This window comes from Bos mutus, chromosome 6 (genome assembly GCF_027580195.1).
Source record: "Bos mutus isolate GX-2022 chromosome 6, NWIPB_WYAK_1.1, whole genome shotgun sequence".
Lineage (NCBI taxonomy): Eukaryota > Metazoa > Chordata > Mammalia > Artiodactyla > Bovidae > Bos > Bos mutus.
This window is the reverse complement of record NC_091622.1, coordinates 66,776,220-66,797,487: the sequence shown is the minus strand read 5'-3', so window position 1 is coordinate 66,797,487 and position 21,268 is coordinate 66,776,220. Positions and strand designations below refer to the sequence as shown.

At 41.9% G+C, this 21,268-nt stretch overlaps 2 protein-coding genes across 6 annotated transcripts in view; both read left to right on the top strand.

The window, feature by feature from the left end:
- Positions 1-14,689, top strand: part of TEC (tec protein tyrosine kinase) — a 169,275-nt gene extending 154,586 nt beyond the window's left edge. For 3 of the 4 annotated variants that reach the window (XM_070372366.1, XM_070372364.1, XM_070372367.1), the window contains 7 exons: positions 1,603-1,677; positions 2,409-2,580; positions 2,703-2,919; positions 8,835-8,899; positions 12,316-12,434; positions 12,518-12,675; positions 14,053-14,689. In XM_070372366.1, coding sequence (XP_070228467.1) covers positions 1,603-1,677; positions 2,409-2,580; positions 2,703-2,919; positions 8,835-8,899; positions 12,316-12,434; positions 12,518-12,675; positions 14,053-14,136 — 890 coding nt within the window. In that variant the 3' untranslated portion in view covers positions 14,137-14,689. The remainder of the gene's footprint in view (positions 1-1,602; positions 1,678-2,408; positions 2,581-2,702; positions 2,920-8,834; positions 8,900-12,315; positions 12,435-12,517; positions 12,676-14,052) is intronic. The other variant, XM_070372365.1, reaches the window with a different exon arrangement.
- A 1,426-nt stretch (positions 14,690-16,115) lies between these two features.
- TXK (TXK tyrosine kinase) overlaps positions 16,116-21,268 on the top strand; it is a 60,845-nt gene continuing 55,692 nt past the window's right edge. The window contains exons 1-2 of one of the 2 annotated variants that reach the window (XM_070372362.1): positions 16,116-16,438; positions 18,302-18,369. In XM_070372362.1, the coding sequence (XP_070228463.1) occupies positions 18,354-18,369 (16 nt within the window). In that variant the 5' untranslated portion in view covers positions 16,116-16,438; positions 18,302-18,353. Of the gene's footprint in view, positions 16,439-17,880; positions 18,370-21,268 lie in introns of those variants that run through there. The other variant, XM_070372363.1, reaches the window with a different exon arrangement.

Here is a 21,268-nt window from a genome sequence, read left to right as displayed (position 1 = left end):
TATGCTTTTTCAGTGTTCACATTCCCTTCTTTCTTTTTGTTCTTGTGTGAATTTTATTCTTCATCATTATCTCAGTTAATTCATTTCAGAAACATGTATTAAATGCCTAGTGCATACCAGTAAACTATGTCAGGCTGTAGGGAGACTATGGTGAACTAGATGTTATTAATCTCAACATCTGGTGGGGGAGACACAGAAGTACATAATAATATTAAATTACTATGAGATATCGTATATTAGAGAAAATACATTGTGCTACAAGGTACCTATAGGTGAAATACCTGGGATTTCTTTTTTAGTACTTAAGCAACTTAAGTTAAAGGATTTAATGTACATCTCTGATTTCCAGTAGCTGGTATTCCCAGTTGTTAATGTTGTAGAGTCCAACTTTTTGTTTTGTTTTTTCTCTACGAAATGCTTTATTTTTTAAATTTATTTTTTAATTGAAGGATAATTGCTTTACAGAATTTTGTTGGTTTCTGCCAAACATCAGCATGAATCAACCATAGGTATACATATGTCCCCTCCCTCTTGAACCTCCTTCCCATCTCCCTCCCTATAGAGCCCAGTTTTTATGCTGAGATTACAAATACAGAGTTATGGCAGGTGAATCACTTTAATTTTTAGTAGACTACTGTAGTTCCATTTTATAATTCAAATCTCATACTGGGAAAGAACATGATACAATAATTCATAATAATTTTTGGAAACTAAACATCCTTTAAAATGTTTGCAAAGACAGTATGTTAGCATGGTGCCTGATAAACACTGCATTTTAAAAAATAATGTTGAATGAATAAAAACATATGTATATTTAAAAAATATGAAATTGTCAACTCAGTAGTGAAACCAAGTAGAACCCTGTGGGGCCTTCCTGGGTACAAAAACCCCTGTGTGTTTGCCATTTCTTGTTTGTTTTTAAAAAAAAAAAAAAAAGCCTCCCCTGAATTCCCAAGGAGAGGCTCAAGCAGTTCATGATTAGAGTTACTGGACTCCTAGTTCCTCCTGAAAGGATATAGATAACAATTGGATGCATACCTTTGAGTTGCTCTGCAGAAACTAAGACCCCCATCCAGGTGGAGGAGGGTGACTGCCTGCTGACCCCAAGCAGGTAGACCCCAGACTGGTTGGAACTAGAAGGCTGATGACTGAGATTCCTGAAACATCACGCTGTTACCTACCACCAATCAGTAGAAGGTCCATGAACTAATCACTCATTAGATGATCCCCTCCCATAACATTGTCTTTAAAACCCTTGTTGAAAGGCTTTTGGGGAGTTTGAGTCTTTTGAGCACAAGCCACCCAATTCTCCTTGCTCGGCCCTGCAATAAACCTTTATCTGCTCCAAACCCTGACATTTTGATTTGTTTGGCCTCACTATGCATCAGCCACACAGACTTGCTTTTGACAACGTAGGATCATCTTCCTTCCCTCCTTCCTTTACTTTTTGCCGGGATATAGCACAGGGCTGTATGTACATACAGAAGACGAGCAGTAAGTGAATAAAGGAATGACTTCTGTGGGTGAATTTCTAGTTTAGTGTTTTACTATGCAGAATGATTCAGAGTGAATTCAATTGCAGTACTTCTCTTTGATTTCTAGGACTTGTCACAAGGCTGCGGTACCCAGTCAGCACAAAGGGGAAGAATGCACCAACCACTGCGGGGTTCAGCTACGGTAACTCCTTTCGCAGTTGTGTGGGTCATTTTTCTTGTAAAGAACCCATTATCACAAGGCCAGTTTAGATGTGTAGAATTCCACATACGGAACTGTTTTTATAGAAGTTTATAGTCTGAAATGTTAGATGATTATACTTAAGAGCTGTAGTAACCCTAGGTTTTCTGTTTTCATCATTATTGATTATTTGGCAAAAAAAAAAAAAAAAACAACCCGCCTGTTTGTGAAAATGAAGCATTACCATGTTGCTTCTAAATTATATCAAAGTCTTCCTGGGTCTCAGTGGGCTCGGTTGGCTACTCACAGGAATGTAAAGATGGAGGTTAGTAGAGAAGAGATCCAACTTGATTGTGCTACTGGCGAAACTCTTTCCAACTTGATGGACTTGAAAAAAAAAAACTGAAGGAGAGGAATGGTAAAGGAGGAGGTATTTGTTTAAAAAAAAGAGGTACCGTTCTTTCATGCTCCATTATTAGCTGATGATGCAGCATCTTCTTTCCTTCTTCAGTTCACTTTGCTTTTATTGCGACAGCTGAGAATGGGTCCATCCTCCTAGAGTAGAAAGCCACCTTCTGGGGTTTACCTGCAGGTTGCAAGTCTGCTCGCTGTTTTACCAGTACTAGTATTAATTGTATAATTTTTAGATTGACTTCAGTTATAGTTTGTTTCTCACTGATTTTTACTGTGTTCTCCTGCTTAAATTTTAACCACTTTCTCCTTCTGTCTCACAGAAAAATGGGAGATTAACCCTTCAGAGCTGACCTTTATGAGGGAGTTGGGGAGTGGACTGTTCGGAGTGGTAAGGCTTGGCAAGTGGCGAGCTCAGTACAAAGTAGCCATCAAAGCTATTCGGGAAGGTGCCATGTGTGAGGAAGACTTCATAGAAGAAGCTAAAGTGATGATGTACGTTTCTGTGTTTTTTTCTGGTTCCCCTTTCTGTATTCAGAAGTGGCCCCTTGCCAGCTAACACCCCTGGTGGTTTCTTTCTCCGCAGTAACTCTCTGTATGCTTAACTTCCCTCCCAGGAAACTGACACACCCGAAGTTAGTACAACTTTATGGTGTATGCACACAGCAGAAACCCATTTACATTGTTACCGAGTTCATGGAGAGGGGATGCCTTCTGAATTTCCTCCGCCAGAGACAAGGCCATTTCAGTAGAGATATGCTGCTGAGCATGTGTCAAGATGTGTGTGAAGGGATGGAGTACCTGGAGAGAAACAGCTTCATCCACAGAGACCTGGTAATCATACCACCTGCTTTCCTGTCCCTGGCCAAATTCCTTTGTAATCTGGGTCAGCAGTTCAGTTCAGTTCAGTCGCTCAGTCATGTCTGACCCTTTGCGACTCCATGGACTGTAGCATGCCAGACTTCCCTGTCCATCATCAATTCCTGGAGCTTGCTCAGACTCATGTCCATTGAGTCGGTGATGCCATCCAACCATCTCATCCCCTTCTCCTCCCACCTTCAATCTTTCCCAGCATCAGGGTCTTTTCCAATGAATCAGTTCTTTGAATCAGGTGGCCAAAGTATCAGAGTTTCAGCTTCAGCATCAGTCCTTCCAATGAATATTCAGGACTGATTTCCTTTAGGATTGACTGGTCGGATCTCCTTGCAGTCCAAGGGACTCTCCAGAGTCTTCTCCAACACCACAATTCAAAAGCATCATTTCTTTGGCGTTCAGCTTTCTTTATAGTCCAACTCTCACATCCATACATGACTACTGGAAAAACCATAGCTTTGACTAGTCTACTGGAAAAACCATAGCTTTGTCAGCAGACAAGCAATGATTTATTCATACCCAAGTTTTGTTCTCAACAGTATTTCGCCATTATTTTTAAATGTGGTAAATTTAACTTGCCCGATAGTTTTAACAGAAAGATCTTGTTAAATCTAATACATGTAGTATATATAGTTACAGAGGTCGTATTTCCAAGTTAATAACCATGCACTGATATTTGATCTTCACAAGAATCTCATGAGGTAGCCAGTGATAACAGATTTTCTGACCACCATTGTCTTATATAAGAAAATTAGCATCAGAGAAATGAGATAATTTGCATATGGTGAAAAATGGGTAAGTTAAGGGTTGACTCATCTTTTGACTTAATACTAAGGTCTTTTCTAGACTAGAAGAAGAAACTATTATGTAACAGAAATCCTTTGGTTCATTTTCTTCATTGGGAAGAGATGGAGGGCCATGTTAATAACTCCAGAAAATATCAGTAATCTTGTACTGGTTCTAAATGATTATGATAGAGACACTTCTAGATTTTCCTCTGTCTTATTCTGTCTCCCTTTCCCCTCCATTCTTTTTTCTTTCTCTTTTTCTTCTCTGCCTGTTATTGCCCAGTGTGTCTATTTTCAGTATGTTGGTAGAACTGTTAGTTCCTGTTAAAGTGTACAACCCTCTATTATTAACTGTAGTAATCATGCTATGTCTTAGATACTCAGAACTTATAACTGAAAGTTTGAACCCTTCGGCCAACAGCTCTTCATTTCCCCTATACTGCACCCCTGGCAGTCACCAGTATACTCTCTCTTTATAAGAGTTCTGTTCTTTTTCCCCCGCTTAAATTCCATGTATAAGTGATACCATACAGTGTTTGTCTTTCTTTGACTGACCTATTTCACCTGACATAGTTTATTCCAGATTCATCCGTGTTGTTGCAACCGATGGGATTTCCTTCTTTTTTATGGTTGAATAATGTTCCATTCTGCATGCCTGTGTGTGTGTAGTTATATACGTGTGTGTGTGTGTGTGTATATATATATATATGTATGCATGTATATGTACACACAGGTGTATACACACACATACACTACACATGCATGCAGAATGGATGTGTATATACATACACACACACATATATACACACACACACCACATTGTCTTTATTCATTCACCCATTGATGGACACTTACGTTGTTACCATATCTTGACTATTGTGAATAGTGTTGCTATGTATATGGGAGTGCAGATGTTTCTTTAAGATACTAATTTTGTTTCCTTTGGATATGTACTCATAAGTGGGATTGCTGGTTCATATGGTAGTCCATTTTTAATTTCTTGAGGAACCTCCATACTGCTTTCCATAGTGGCTGTACCAATTTGCATTTCCACCAACAGCATACAAGGATTCCTCTTTGTCTACCTTTTATATTTCTTGCTAGTGTTGTCATCTTGTGTTTTTGTTGTAGTAATTCTAATAGGTATGAAGTGATATCTCATTGTAATTTTGATTTGCATTCCCCTGATGGTTTGTGGTGTTGAGCCCCTTTTCGTATATATGTTGACCATTTGTGTGTCTTTTTTTTTGTTTGCTGTGCCATGTGGCATGCAGGATATTAGTTCCCTGACCAGGGATTGAATCCATGCTCCCTGCAGTGCAAGTGCAGAGTCCTAACCAGTGGACCACCAGGGAATTCCCTTGTGTGTCTTTTTTGATGAAATAAGTATTCTGTCCTCTGCCCATTTTTCAATTGAATATTTGCTTTTTTTTTTGCTATTGAGTTGAATGAGTTCCTTATTTATCTTAGATATTAATGCTGTATCAGATGAATGGTTTACAAACATTTTTTCCTATTCTGTAGTTTGCCTTTTCATTTTGCTGCTTGTTTCCTTTGCTGTGAAAAAGCTTTTCAGTTTGGTGTAGCCTAGTTAGTTTATCTGTGCTTTTGTTGCCATGCTTTGGTGTCATATCCAAAAGTTAATTTTGTGTATGGTGTAAGGTTAGGGTCCAAGTTCATTATTTTGCATATGGATATTTGAATTTCCCAGCCCCATTTGTGGAAGAGATTATCCTTTCCCTATTGTGTGTCTCGGTGCCCGTGTTAAAGATTATGTAACCGTACATGTGTGGGTTTAGTTCCAGTTTCTCTGTTTCTGTTCTGTTGGTCTATGTTTCTCTTTTTGTGCCTTCACCATACTGTTTTGATTACTGTATTTCTGTAATCTGGTTCAAAATCAGGAAGTGTGATGCCTCCAGCTTTATTATTTTTCAAGATTCTTCTGGCTATTCAAGATCTTTTGTAGTTCCATATGAATTTTAGGATGATTTTTTATACTTCTATGAAAAATGCAGTAGAATGTTGATAGGGTTGCATTTCATCTGTAGATAATTTTAGGTAGTATGGACATTTTGACAGTTATTAATTCTTCCACTCTGTGAACACGGGCCACCTTGCCACTTAATTGTGTCTTCTCAGTTTCTTTCATCAGTCTTACAGTTGCCAATGTACAAGTCTTTCACCTCCTTGGTTAAATTTATTCCTACATATGTTCATGTTCTTTGTACTATTGAAATTCACTTGGTTTATTAATTTCTCTTAAATTTATTCTTACATATGTTAATGTTTTTTGTACTATTGAAATTCACTTGGTTTATTAATTTCTCTTAAATTTATTCCTACATATGTTAATGTTTTTTGTACTATTGAAATTCACTTGGTTTCTTAATTTCTCTCAGTTCATTGTTAGTGTATAAAACAAAACTGATTTTTCTGTTTATTTTGTATCCGACAACTTTACTGAATTCTTTTATTTTTTTAACAGTTTTTTAGTGGAGTCTTTATAGTTTTCTATGTATAAGATCATGTCATCTGCAAACAGCAACAGTCTTACTTTTCTGTTCTAGTTTGGATGCCTTTTATTTTCTTTTCTCCTCTTGTTCTGGCTACGACTCCCAAGTACTGTATTGAAAAGAAGTGACAAGAGTGGGCATCCTTGTCTTGTTCTGAATCTTGGAGAAAATGCTTTTAGCTTTTCCCCATCGAGTATGTTGTTATCTGTGAGCTTGTAATATATGTTTTTATTCTGTTGAAGTATATTACTTCTATGAAGTACATTACTTCTAATTTGTTGAGAGTTTTTAATCGTGAAATCAAGGGATATTCAGTTTTGTCAAATGCTTTTTCTGTGTCTATTGAGATAATCATTTTTATCCTTCCTTCTGTTAGTGTGGTTCCTCGCATTTTTTGATTTGCATACGTTGAACTATCCTTGTATCTCAGGATTAAATACCACTGGATTATAGCATGCGATCATTTTAAATGTGCTATTGAATTCTGTTTGCTAATATTTTGTTGAAGATCTTTACATCTGTGTTCACCAGGGATATTGGCCTATAATTTTGTTTTCTAGTGTCCTTATCCTGCTTTGGTGTTAGGGTAATGTCAACCTTATTAAATGAGATTGGAAGTGTACCTTTTAAAAATTTTTGGAAGAACTTGAGAACTCAAATTTGGTGTTAATTCTTCTTTAAATGTTTGATAGATTTCACTAGTGAAATCATCTAGCCCTGGGCTTTTCTTTCACAAAACTTAAAAATTTATTTATTTATTTTGGCTATACTGGGTCTTCATTGCTGCACATGGCTTTCTGTAACTGTGCTGAGTAGGGTCTGTTCTAGTCCACTGCATGGGCTTCTCATTCAGTGGTTTCTGTTGTTGGAGAGCGTGGGCTCTAGGGCACGTGGGCTTTAGTAGTTGCTGTGCAGGGGCCTAAGAGCACAGACTCGGCAGTTGTGGCACATGGGCTCAGTTGCTTTATGGCATGTGGGATCTTCTCGGACCAGGGATTGAACCCACGCCCCCTGCATTGGCAGGCGGATTCCCAATCACTGAACAAAACTTTTAAAGACTACATTTTATGATAGGGGCAAAGGACTTTTCAAACTTGAAGATGTGAAAAGGTGGTGGGGTGGGGGGGCTTCCCTGGTAGTCCATTGGTTAAGAATCTGTCTTGCAATACAGTGGACACTGGTTTGATCCTTGGTCCTGGAAGATCCCACATGTTGCAGAGTAACTAAGCTTGAGTGCTGCAACTACTGAGCCCACGCTCTGGAGCTTGCGAGTTGCAACTGTTGAGCCCAAGAGCCCTCGAGTCTCAGAGTCCCGCAGCAGGAGAAGCCACTGCAGTAAGAACCTGTGCACCACCAACTAGAGCGTAGCCCCGACTTGCTGCAACTAGAGAAAACCCATGCTCAGCAACGAAGGCCCAGTGCAGCCAGGAAATAAAGAAATTAAAAAATTTAAAAGGAAGATGTGATATGTGTAGCATTAGTTATTGTTATTATTATGTGCAGTGATGATAAAGAACATCTCTTTGTCATATTGAAACTTGTGAACTTAGCACCTTCCTCTTTCTTACACTTGTAAAACTGATGGAAATCTGTAGTCTACATGGGTATGACAGATTACACCTCTTTATACATATCACATCTTGGTGAAGGCAATTTTGATATCTTTGTGCCTGTGATACTGACATCAGTAGGGTATGTTTTTATCATCCCTTAAGGAAGATTCTGATGGTTCTGTCTCCTGGGTGAGGAATCCTGGTGACCATCATGTAAAGGCACTATAGGATATCTTTACAGGAAGATGGAGATAACCCAGAGAATGGGCATTAAGTAATACTTTAAAAGAAACACTTAAAACACATTCAACAGGAAATAACCTCATTTAAGTGGAATTTTCCATGCACAGAGAACAAAATTCTGAAGCAACAGGAAGAAAAATACATTCTTACCCTATGGCTTTAGCATTTTAAATGATTGTCATCATGTCCTCCTTCTGAGAGATACTATGTGTTATTCCAAACTATTTTCTTGAACCTTGTAACCTTAAAGCATGGGCAAGAAAATCTAAATAATCTAGAATTGTATTTGTCATAAGTGATAAAGCAAACTATATTATGCAGGGCTGTTCTTTTGACTGGGGTAGGGAAGACCAATCATTGAGCAAAACCACTGGGTAAAAGATTTTCACCCATCACTGTGGTGGTTGTGTGTTATATAGCTCACCTAGTAAGAACCTGAATTAAGGACCTTAAGAGATGTTGTTACTATCAATAAGAAAATCAGGTAATTTAATAAGAATAGCAAAAAGCTGGTTGACCCTTCTATTAGTCGTTAGCTGCGACAGTTGGCAAAGATTATGTAATAGTGCCTTGTTTGCACATGAGACTTTTGACCTGTCTTTCTATCCATTCTTTCACATATATGTTGAAGACATTTCCATAGGGGTAAAAAAAATTTCATATAAGACACCTCTGCAAATGTTGACTGGCTTATAGTAAATTTAATATACACAGAACTTATATTTTTCTATTTTTATTGAACTTTTACACTAATATACCATTTTAATGTTGTTTTCCAGGCTGCCAGAAATTGTCTAGTAAATGAGGCAGGAATTGTGAAAGTGTCTGATTTTGGAATGGCTAGGTAAGACTGAGTATATGTGACCATTTTCTCTAAATTTGGGGTTAAATTAAGGCTGTGGCCTTTCCCTTTAAAGTACTTGACTTTTTCTTTGCAATTTGTGTCAACTTCTTCCTCTAAAGCCTATTTAAGAACTGTTTTGAAATATCTTTTTCTCCATTAGCAAAACATTAGAAGTACCCATCATTTTTGTACAGATCGATTTTTCTGCTTCTTAGTGTTTTTGATATAAGGTTAGAAAATAAATTAGATAATCTATATCTTGAAAAATTTATTTGCTGAATTTGTCTTTTTATTGTTAGCTTTGACTTTTTCTCAGGTAAACTGTTGAGAAATTATGATTACTTAGTGCTTCATTCGGAGAAGGCAATGGCACCCCACTCCAGCACTCTTGCCTGGAAAATCCCATGGATGGAGAAGCCTGGTGGGCTGCAGTCCATGGGGTCGCTAACAGTCGGACACAGCTGAGCAACTTCACTTTCACTTTTTACTTTCCTGCATTGTAGAAGAAAATGGCAACCCACTCCAGTGTTCTTGCCTGGAGAATCCCAGGGACGGGGGCCCTTGTGGGCTGCCGTCTATGGGGTCACACAGAGTTGGACACGACTGAAGTGACTTAGCAGCAGCAGCAGCAGCAGCAATGCTTCATTATGTGGCTTTAGTTGATAGTCACATTAGTTCATAAAATTGATAAGCATGGAAATAATCTGTACTGATAAAGCAAAAAGGAAATCCTGTTAGCTGTCCTGAGATAAAGATAAATGTATTAAAGATAATAGTACTGTATATGAGGGCTTCCCTCATAGCTCAGTCGGTAAAGAATCTGCCTGCAATGCAGGAGACCTGGGTTCATTTCCTGGGTCAGGAACATCCCCCGGAGAAGGAAATGGCAATCCACTCCAGTATCCTTGCCTGGAAAATCCCATAGACAGAGGAGCCTGGCGGGCTACAGTCCACGGGGTCGCAAGAGTCGGACACAACTTAGCCACTAAATCACCACTAAACCATACATTGTGTTAATCATTGTTAACCATTCTCTCCACTAGGTGGTAGTATAGCCTGTTAAATATACTGCTTTCTTTTCTCCCTCGTGAGGATTAAATTTCTAGAATCTTTTGTTTTGATAGAAATGTGTTTGGGGTACAGTTTTTAGAATAACCAATCTGTAGTGTTTTTATTCTCCTAATTTTTGTAATTTTAGTAGTGTGTTATAAAAGACCTTTAAAAAGCATTTCATTTGTCCTGTCTTTCCCTCCTTCCTTCTTTTCATTCATTCATCCGTACGTGTGTGAGTGCTAAGTCGCTTCAGTCATGTCCGACTCTTTGCGACCCTGTGGACTGGAGCCTGCCAAGCTCCTCTGTCTATGGGATTCTCCAGGCATCTGTACATCCATCTATAAAAATATTAGGTGCTTGTGCTGCGCTAGGCACAACATTAGAGATTGAAGCCAGCAGAGGCTAAGACATTCGAGTCCCTGCCCACGTGCAGCTTTAATTCAGGAGGAGAGAGAAGTATAAGACCTGAGAAGCACTAAGGGGAAAAGAACAGAGTGAGGTCCCAGCACAGGGGTTCGCAAACACCAACCTCCGGGCCACATCTGACCTGACACCTCTGTTTGTACAACCTGAGCCACCCACGGGGTTCACATTTTTTAATGGTCGGAAGAAAACTTAAAAAAATGTTATGACATGTGAAAATGATCTGAAAGTCCAGTATCAGTGTCCATAAATATGATATTATTAGGACATAGACTCGTCTGACTGCTTTCACTCGACAGAGGCCTGCAAACCCGAAATATTCATCATCTGGCCTTTTACAGAAAACATTTGCCAACCCCTGTGATAGTGATAAGCTGGGGCTCATGCGGTGGGGGATGCTGAGTGATATGTGGGGCAGGGGTGATAGTTACTCCTTTAGGTCTATTGCCCTGGAAGGCTCTTTGAGGCCAGGACATTTGGAAAGAGACTCAAAAGGTAGGCAGCAGTCAATTAGGTGAAAAATCTGACCGTAAAATAATCCAGGAGGTAAGAAACAGCGAGTCCAAAAGCTTGAAATTAGGGATGAGTTTGGCCTGCTCAGGAGTCAGAAGAGGGTCAGGGTGGTTGGCCCATGGTCGGCAAGAGGAATGGTTATAAAGCAGGCAAGGCCAGGTCATACAGGCAGGTCTCTCTCCTAAGGAAACTCAAGCCGAGGGAGGTTTGAAAGCCTTTACTGTCAGAAATGGGACCAGAACTGCCGACTCTCAGGAAGTAATGACCCAGTGTTCTTTGTTTTCATTCTGTGAAGACATTCTGTATCTGCCAGGCAGACCTCCCATTTCATGCTTGAATTTCATATACGTCAGGCTTTCAGAAAAACCTGTGCTTTTGCATCAGTCCCTCTAACACAGTGGTCCCCAGCCTTTTTGGCACCAGGGGCTAGTTTCGTGGAAGGCAGTTTTCCCGTGGACCCGGGGGTGGGGCTGGTTTCAGGATGATTCGAGCATGTTACATTTATTGTGCACTTCATTTCTAGTATCATTACATCAATTCCAGCTCAGATCGTCAGGCATTGGACCTCAGAGGCTGGGGATCCCTGCTTCTAAAACACTCATTCTACACTCAATTCAAACTCTCTTGACTGACAGGCACCCACGGTGGCATTTTCACCAGCTTTGTCTATACAGCAAAGGAAGTTAGTGCAAGTATTTGAATATTTTCCCATGGAGTTTGTATAAATTAACTTTATATGTCCCTACCTTCCTCTTGTAAATACATACTGAACACATTATAGAAAGGGCTGAAGAACCCAGGTTTACCATCCCAATTAAGGATCCTCCCCAGGGGTAACTGGTGTTACCAGCTTGTGTGTGTCCTACATGGTATTGTTTTGAGTGTGTGTGTATGGAGGAGGGATGTCATGGTATATACACCACAGTGTACATACATCATTCTGCTCTTTTTATTTGCTATAGTTTTAAGTTGTGCTCTGTGGAATCATGGGGGCAAAAGCACATGTTCCAAGCTCTTTGCACTACTTCCTTAGAGCAGCTCTGCTTTAGATGTTTTACAAATGGAACCTTTGGGCAAAACTTGGTTTAAAGGACAAAATTGCTTATTTAAAAAAACAGTTTGCAAGCTTTTATTGTGTGCTGCCTCCACTGCCTTATAAAAAAGAAAAACAGAAAAGTGAAAGTACAGATAGAAGGTAGTGTTTCCATCTCAAGCACTCAGAGGAAGACAACAATCGCAGAGGCGTGGCTGCAGAGGCAAGCAGCTTCAACCGGATGCTTGTTGGACTTCAATCAACTGTGTTTTGATTCTGGGGTGGGTGGGGGGGAGGTGGTGGTGGGCGGGGGCTGTGGTGGAGGGAGGCAGGTAGGGGGGTGGATTAAAGAACCTGTACAAAATAGAGATCATAACTCAGTGTCGTACTCTAGGTATGTCCTGGATGATCAGTACACGAGTTCTTCTGGTGCTAAATTTCCTGTGAAGTGGTGTCCACCTGAGGTGTTTAATTACAGCCGCTTTAGCAGCAAATCAGATGTGTGGTCATTTGGTAAGACTCACGCTCCATTTCCCCTCCACACTGCCCTGAAGAGGAAGTGGGTGCATTTTTTGGCAATCCTTCTCATCTTCCAGGTGTCTTAATGTGGGAAATATTCACTGAAGGCAGAATGCCCTTTGAGAAAAACACCAACTATGAAGTGGTAACCATGGTTACTCGCGGCCACCGACTCCACCAGCCAAAGTTGGCCTCCAGATATGTATACGAGGTGATGCTGAGATGTTGGCAGGAGGTATAACATTTTTGGGGTGCTTTCTTCCTCAGACTCTAAAGCATTCAGGGATCTGGGCTTGGTAGATTTTAATTTAATGTGTGGTCATTATAGCCTAGTGAATGAGTGCATACTTTACATGATTTCAGACTCTTAAGTAGGAAGCTGCTCTTCTCAACTCAATCTGAATAACAGGAAGAAGATGTGAAGATGTGGAAATGCTAATAATAAGATAGTAAATTCAGGCTGCCCCTTCCCTCCCAAGTGGGCATCCTTCCATGGTTGCCTGAGTTGGAGACTCTGGGAACACACCTGGAGAAGTAGCTCTTCTTTCAGTGGCCCTCTTGTGTTATTGAAATATTTACTCTTTCACCAGAGAGAGTTTCTTTCTCCAAGCCTCAAATTCCTCAGGTCTACTTTACTCATGGTCTTTGAAAGTTTTCCTTTTCCTTGTGTTGAAATGTCACCTCATAGAAGAGATTGGCTTCCCTGGTGGCTCAGTGATGAAGAATCTGCCTGCTAATGCAGGAGACGTGGGTTTGATCCCTGGGTCGGGAAGATCCCTTGGAGAAGGAAATGAAAACCCACTCTAGTATTCTTGCGTGGAGAATCCCATGGAGAGAAGCCTGGCGGGCTACAGTCCATGGGGTCACAAGAGTCGGACCTGACTGACAATTAAACAGCAACAATGACAGAAAGAGATTAGACACGAAAGTGACTTTTGAAAGATAACAGTGATATTAGCTCACAATTATTACGTGATAGGCACTGTGCTAAGTGCTTTTGATTAGTCCTCAAAGTAACCCTTTGAAGTATGGATACATTGACCATGGTGTGGATGGGGATACCATGTTAATGCCTGCCCAAGGCCACTTCACTGTAGAGAAACAGAGTCCTGTCCAACTCCAAAGCCCATGCCCTCAGTCACTTGCTATAATTTGCCTCCTAAGAGCATTGATTGGGATGGGAAGAGGCCTACTGCCCAAGAAGTAGCACTGGCCAGGAGGGGATAGTGTGAGCAAAGATAGGGTGGTGGTACTGGACTTTGTGTCCACAAGGGTGGAGATTGTTCTGCTTCAGCATAGAGCCCATATGAGGGTTTTTGTGGGAAATAAAACTGGGTAGCAAGGCCATGGGGGTGGAACAGGTCGTAGAGGGCACTGCAGGTTAGCAGGACTTGATTTTACAGGTAGCTGGGATCTCTACTAGGTTTTTGAGTTGGATGCAAAAGCTGTGGGGCAGAAAGATGAGTGTAGCAGCAGCACGCGCAGGATCAGTGAGACCTGATGGGATATATGTGTGCTCTGGTGTGCTGTGCCATTTGAGTTTGAACAGTGAAAACTCATTTTGGGGATGGGTTCTGGAACCCACAGCTTCTCTTTGCTTTTTGAATTATAGAAACCAGAGGGAAGGCCTTCCTTCGAAGATTTGCTGCGCACGATAGATGAACTAGTCGAATGTGGAGAAACTTTTGGAAGATGAGTGGTGCTGTGACCGACGGCTTCCAGATTCCAAAGCACAAGGATGAAATGGCACTTCGTGGCAGGCTCTTAATTTATTTAGCACTTGGACGGGAAGATTGTTGTACTTATAAAGTGGAAACATCTGATGCATTTGCTTCATGACCAGCCATAGCTCTGTGACTGAATCTTCTGGATTAATGGAAATGCTGGCTTAGACAAAGTGGTTAAAAGCACCCACTTTCATTCATTTCACAAGTGCCAGAGTGCCCACTGTGGGCCAGGCACTGCACCCAGGCCCCCGGACTCAGTCCGTTTCTCGGGTGTACGTGGCGTCATGTCCGCTGGCATCAGTGGAAGGCCAGGGTAATGGGGAGGAGGAAGGGCGTCAGAGCTGCAGTCCAGCTACCCATCTGCCCTATGATTTTTACAAAACTCTGGGCCAGGGTTTTGTCTAGAATGTGGGTTCTGGATGGATCGGTACCCATCTTAGGTTTTGAAACATCTGTTTTCAAGATTGCCATTAGTATTTCATTAAAACATATTTGTATGCTGTACATATTATAAATATATATAATATATAAAGTTATATATTTATAAGAAACGTGAGTTGTCTTTTTTATTTAATTTTTATTGGGATATAGCTGATTTCATGAGTTGTCATTTAATTGAAACATTTAATTCTGTAATACATGAGCCAGCCTTATTAGGACATGGATTGTCTTAATTCCTTTTCCCCCAAGGATAAAACATTCCCTACTGAAGAGGAATGTCGGGACCTTTCTATTGCTTGTGCCCGCTCCTTACTTGAGTAGCCATGTTTGGGGTGCCTGTCCAGTTTAAGCCCCCAGCAGGGTTTGTGTTGGGCTAAGTGGTCCTGTCCACAGTATCCACAGCTAATTGAAGTTGGATGGAAAATTGAACTGGGTTTCCCTGATGGCTCAGATGGTAAAGAATCTGCCTGCAATGCAAGATCCTGGGTTTGATCCCTGGGTTGGGAAGATCCCCTGGAGAAGGCGATGGCAACCCACTCCAGTATTCTTGCCTGGAAAATTCCATGGACAGAGGGCCTTGGCGGGCTGTTGTCCTTGGGATCACAAAGAGTTGAAAGGTCCTGTCTATGATATCCACAGCTAATTGGAGTTGTATGGAGAATTGAACTTGGCCATTCAGTTAGTCTCTGTGTCCTAAGACTCTGTCCCTGGACATAAATGCTGTGAGTGGAGGTGTACTCTGGAGCAGAAGGATCAGTGATGTTCAACACAATGGCTGTCCCCACTGCCTGCAAGATGCAGGAGCAAGCCAAGTTCTGGCAGAATCCAGGAAACAGCCAGGAATAATGGAGAGCATGGTATACTAAGCTGTCTCGCAGCTGGTTTTCAGGAGGCCTGCTTGGACTTGAGTTCCTGTGTCAGAGAAATTGTCTATTATTGCTTTATAGTAGACTCTGTGATTGAGGTTACAATCTGAATTAGAACCTCATTTCCTCATAAGCCCAGGGAAAAGAAACACAGTCTCTATCATAAAAGCAAAGGCCATGTATTGCTGCACACAGGATTGTTCGTTTTGAAGGCATAGAAAGCCCAGGAGGACACAGGGGCTTGCTTCAGGAATTCATCTGCTCCAGGGGCCCTGGTCTTGACCCTGTTCTGTGCTGCACTGTGTGAACACTCCTTATGTAGCATTCACACAGCAGTTGTTATGTGAAGAAGCTACTTAATGCCCAGCAATGAGTTGTCTTGGCCAGCAACATCCTATAGAACCCTCCCCAGGAATAGCTGCAGAGGCTAAACCACAGTGTTGCCAAGGAAACAGCTCACAGGAGGGCAATGCTGTGTTCAGGAGTATACCCCACTGGTTCCCTAAGCAAGTAACAGGCCAGAAGATGAGCCCATGGCCTCAGAATAGTGCAAATACTGTTCCCTAGCTACCTGTTTCCTCTAGGACTCCCTGTTGACCTAGGGACATTAAAAAGGCACCTCTGTGGTTCATATGTTTGAAGCACTAAAATGTCTTATTTATGCGGGGCCCAAAGAAACCTGTGTACTGCAAGACTTGGGTTTCAAAGGATTTATTATGGCTCTTGCTTCTAAGAATGAGCTGAGGCCTCCATATTTAATTTTTTTTTTTAAACTACACACTCAAGACCCACTTCCTTTACCATCTTGCAAGTCTCACGAACAAGGGTGGGGCTGCTTCTATCACATGCCAGCTTGTAGGGCACATGCCAGCTTGCTGGGACCCAGACAGCATGTCCTCTACATGTGACGTCTCATTTCCCTGTTTACTCTGAGGATCTAGAGGCAAGAGCAGGCAAAGTCAAGGTGAGTGACCCATCTACCCTCTTTTGTTGACTGCACTGACTTGAATACTGCAGCAGTGGTACTGTGTGCTGTGTGTGCTGTCACTCAGTCGTGTCTGACTCTGTGACCCCATGGACTGTAGCCCACCAGGCTCCTCTGTTCATAGGGATTCTCCAGGCAAGAATACCAGAGTGGGTTGCCATGCCCTCCTCCAGGGGATCTTCTCAACCCAGGGATCAAACCCAGGTCTTGCAGTGGTGCTGCTGCTGCTGCTAAGTCGCTTCAGTCGTGTCCGACTCTGTGTGACCCCAGAGACGGCAGCCCACCAGGCTCCTCCGTCCCTGGGATTCTCCAGGCAAGAACACTGGAGTGGGTTGCCCTTTCCTTCTCCAATGCATGAAAGTGAAAAGTGAAAGTGAAGTCGCTCAGTCGTGACGGACTCTTAGCGACCCCATGGACTGTAGCCTACCAGGCTCCTCCACCCATGAGATTTTCCAGGCAAGAGTACTGGAGTGGGGTGCCATTGCCTTCTCCACACAGTGGTGCTAGAACCATTTAATTGAAAAAGTGCTTAAATGGTTAAAAAAGATTATTATACATGCTGTACATATGGGAAAACAAGACCTTTTAAGGAACACAAGCTGTGGCTGGCTTCTCTGAGCAGCACCTTAATATGACCCTGGAGAATCATCTTTCCAGTCTGTTCAGTTCAGCTGTCTTCTATCCTTCCCTGTTCCTTGTCTAATGGGAAAAAATAAAACATTTGTCCTGAGTCTTGTCACAGTCTGTTTCTTGCCTTCCTCCTCATCTTCCTGTCTAACTGTACCCTCATCGCAACAACATATGCATCTGTTAACTGTAGCTCCTTCAGGGAGTTGGCTGTGCACAAGGTGCAGCCTACCTTACGGTCATCTTCACGCTTTCCTCCTTCCTTCCTTCCTCGCCTTGACTCCTGCGCCTCCCAGCCACATCCCGTGTTTCCCTTTTGACCTTGAGGAGCTGCACTGAAAGTGCTAGGGGGCTTTGATGAAAAAGGAGAAGCTATAGCCCTTGCCCTAACAGTTGATGAATACTTTTGATGGGAAAGCAAGCTTTGGCTACATTTGGGAACATCTTAAAAAATCTTTAAATCATTCACTGGAATGTTTTTTTAAAGCTATATATATATAGCTTTATATATATATAGCTGCAGCAAAAGAATTAAAAATAGAAGAATCCACCCAGAATGTGTAAAGAGATCTTAATCTATAAAGCAGGAAATAGGAAGGGCCATGTGAATTTGCTGTGTCTTCAGCGCACTTGTTCCCTTTAGTTTACTTACTTTTTGTTTATTTTTCAATGGGATAAAGTGAAACTCCCAAGTGCATTTTTATCATTGATAATGTTACCACACCCCAGTTACCTGGGGATGGGTTGGTTTTCCCTTCTCCCCACGGAATAAATTTTCTTCTGATGGTGCCAAAAAGTGTTAGTACTGAGCCGGAGGACAGAACATTCTAGACACGGTACTTTAAAACTGACAATCTAGTTCTGTTTCTACCATGAACTGTGCCCCTTATCCCATCTGTGCCTCCGTTTCCTCCTCAGTTCAGAGATAGCAGTTTGCATTCATGCTCTTTTTAAGGTCCCTTTTGCCCAAACCTTGTGACTTCTTGAAATGGTGTTTGGTGGGGTCACCCACACAGTCGGGAAGGAGGAGCGAACAGCAGCTACCCTCAGATCCGGATGGAGATTATTCAGCTTTCTCTTATATAGGCCATCAGGTTGTCATTCACACACTTCGCTGAGGTTTTTAGAACAGGAAAATAGGTGGGGTTAACTTTGCCCGTGAGAAACGTCTTCAGTGAGCTATGATTTCAGTTAAAAGATGTGTTTTTGTGACAGGAGCATCTCTGGAGACCAGAAGGCTGTTTGTATGCTCCCCACATAAGGCAGCATGATTCTTTCCACCTGTAAGTAAGATGGCTCGGGCCTTTATCTTCAGGGCTTGTTCTGGGCTTGATTCTCACTCTTGAAAGCCAGAAATTATGATGTTTGGAAGATAGTTTCCCCAGATGTTGTGACAGGGTTTTCTTTGTTATTTGAATAAGCATGGTGATGATGTCATTTTAGAAAATGTTCAGCCTTAAGAACACACAAAAAACCCCAAAATTGCTGTGTGTAGAAATGTGATCAGTTTGAAAAGTATTTGTGTTAGAATATTGTGTAGAGAACTGAGGGCAGAAGTCTAGGATCCCAATTCTAGTTCAGGATTTGCTGCAACCTTAGGGGGTCACCTTTGGCAACTTCCTCATGTGAGGTCCCCATCTGTACAACAGGGACCCTCTTTTTGCCTACCACCCAACACAGTATATTAGAGAAACAAGAAATTAAAACGACAGGTTCTTCATGAACTTAATTTTGGAATTGCTTTGGAGGACTATTCAGTCCCATGTACAAGTTTTGGAAATGCATATTAATTTACTTTGAAGACTCAGAGAGTCTTGTTATGCAAGAAATTAAAAAATTGGGAAGAAAGACACTGATTTGAATACTGAATGACTATGAAAACTACACTCAGTCACATGAGAATAAAGCCGTCAAGGCCAGCTGACAACAGTTTTTGCATTTCTGATTTTTTAAGTTGCATTAGGAAAAGTTGTTTGCAGTTTTTAAAATGTCATGGGTTTAAACTAAATCACCTCATAGGACTCGTTGATAAGATTTGTAAAAAAAAATAATAATCCAGGCTATCCCACTTGTACTTACCTGAACTATAACTTACTGTCTGGATCCACACATAAAGATGGATGCCTGTTATCAGACTTACAGGCAAAGCAGAGTGAAGCATTAAGAGCTAAGAAGCAACAGCCTGTGTCCTCACCTCCCCCGGCGACAGGACAAAGATGAGCAGTGACTTAATAAAAATCTTTTATTAAAAGCCATGTGGGCATCTGTTCTTCATGTCTCCTGAGATCAGAACTAGAGAAAAGGTTGTAAATAACAGGAAGGATTCAGTTATATATAAAATAAACAGTGAGGGTTGAGACAACGATTAGATTGCCCAAAGGATTGAATAAGAGGTTGCCTATTTGTGGGGATATTTTGAGGATCATTCTGTCTGGTCTGGAAGGGCATGGGTTTGATGAACTATCACTGTCCTTTCCAGCTTCTGATAATTTGATTGCATGGTGAGAATCACCGATTTATTTATTCCAACAAATTGCACTTAGATGTGGCTCTGTTTTCTCCTGGGTGAAACAAATGAGTGTTTACTGCTGATGAGCGAAAACTGAGGGGTGCCCCAAGATGTGTTAATACCAGCTGAAACCATATTTCTAAGTATTTGCTGGACCAGAGTCATTTGCGAAACACACTGGTTGTTTTAAGGGTTGTCATAGAAGTCTGGCCTCCTAGGCTGCTGTGGGACAGGAGAAGGTGGGAGGTGAGTGTTGATCATACAGACTGGTGGGCAGAGCCTGAGGGAGGTGCCAGGGCCCTGCTCCAGTGAGGGTCGGTTTGTGAAACGACAACTAACGGCTGGTCTGAGGACAGACCCAGCCCAGGGGAATTATTTAGGGCGCAGGGACCAGGGAGAAATGCTGGGGGCTCATGTAGCTGACCACCGCCCTCCCTTCCACTTCATCATCACCTTATTTCTCGTTTCTTTCCAGTTTATAGAGTAGAAGGAAAGTAATCTTTGAGTGCTTCTTAAGTCTTAGTGTGTCCAAAGTGTGCCTGGGATACTGTTAAAAGGCAGTTTTCTGGACTCATAATTTGATCTGGGGCGGGGGTGGGGTGCGAGGTAAGGACCCCGCGGTCACTCTACCTTTCCTGGGCCTCTGATTTCAAAGCCCCTCTTATTCCTTCTTGTTCCTCCTTGGGCCACCTGATGGAAAGAGCTGACTCACTGGAAAAGACCCTGATGCTGGGAAAGATTGAAGGCAGGAGGAGAAGGGGGCGACAGGGGAGAATGAGTTGGTTAGATAGCAGCATCGAGTCAATGGACATGAGTTTGAGCAAATTCCAGGAGATGGTGAAGGACAGAGAAGCCTGGCGTGCTGCAGTCCATGGGGTCACAAAGAGTCAGACATGACTGAGCTGAAAAACAACAACTGAACAAACAAAACTTGAAAAACAACATTCCTCGTTGTATTTGAGTCCCACACAAACCCCTTTAAATTAATATTCTCTGTTATTTCTTTTCCAATTAATATGAAGATAAGGAGGGTGGCTGCATGGGCATCTCTAAGGTGGCCCAGTGATGCCTCCTCTTGCTGTCCACACCCTTGCATGATCCCTCTTCTCTAGTATGAATGGAGTATGGTAGCTGGGCTGGATAGAGTGTTCCTGGGAGATGAGCTCGCAGCAGACTGTAGCTTCTGTCTTAGTGCTCTCAGACTCCCTGTCTTTTGGAAAACCCACTGCCATGCTGTGAGCACTCTTGGACACCCTATGAGAATCCCCATCCCCATGAGCCATGCCACCAAAGCCAGCAACAGCCGTGTGAGTGAACTTGAAAGAAGATTCTCCAACTTAACCCAACTCCCCTTTACCACAATGTCACGAGCTTCGTGAACTTTTCAACTTGATTCAGAAGCACCCAGCAAAGCTGTGCCTGGACTCCCGACCCACAGAAACTGTGAGATGGTTTCTGCCTCGAGGTTTGGCATCCAACAATGACTAGCTAAACCAGTGGCAAAACCTAGGACAGCCATGGACCCAAAGAAGACTTGGCCAGTTGCCTCAGGCTGGAGTTGGTCCTCTTTCTGAAAAATAGGCTCAGTGTTAATATGGACACTAGAATGCATGTCTTTCCTTTTGTTTCTAAATAATTTCATTTTTATCCCCTCACAGCTGCATAAAAGCAAT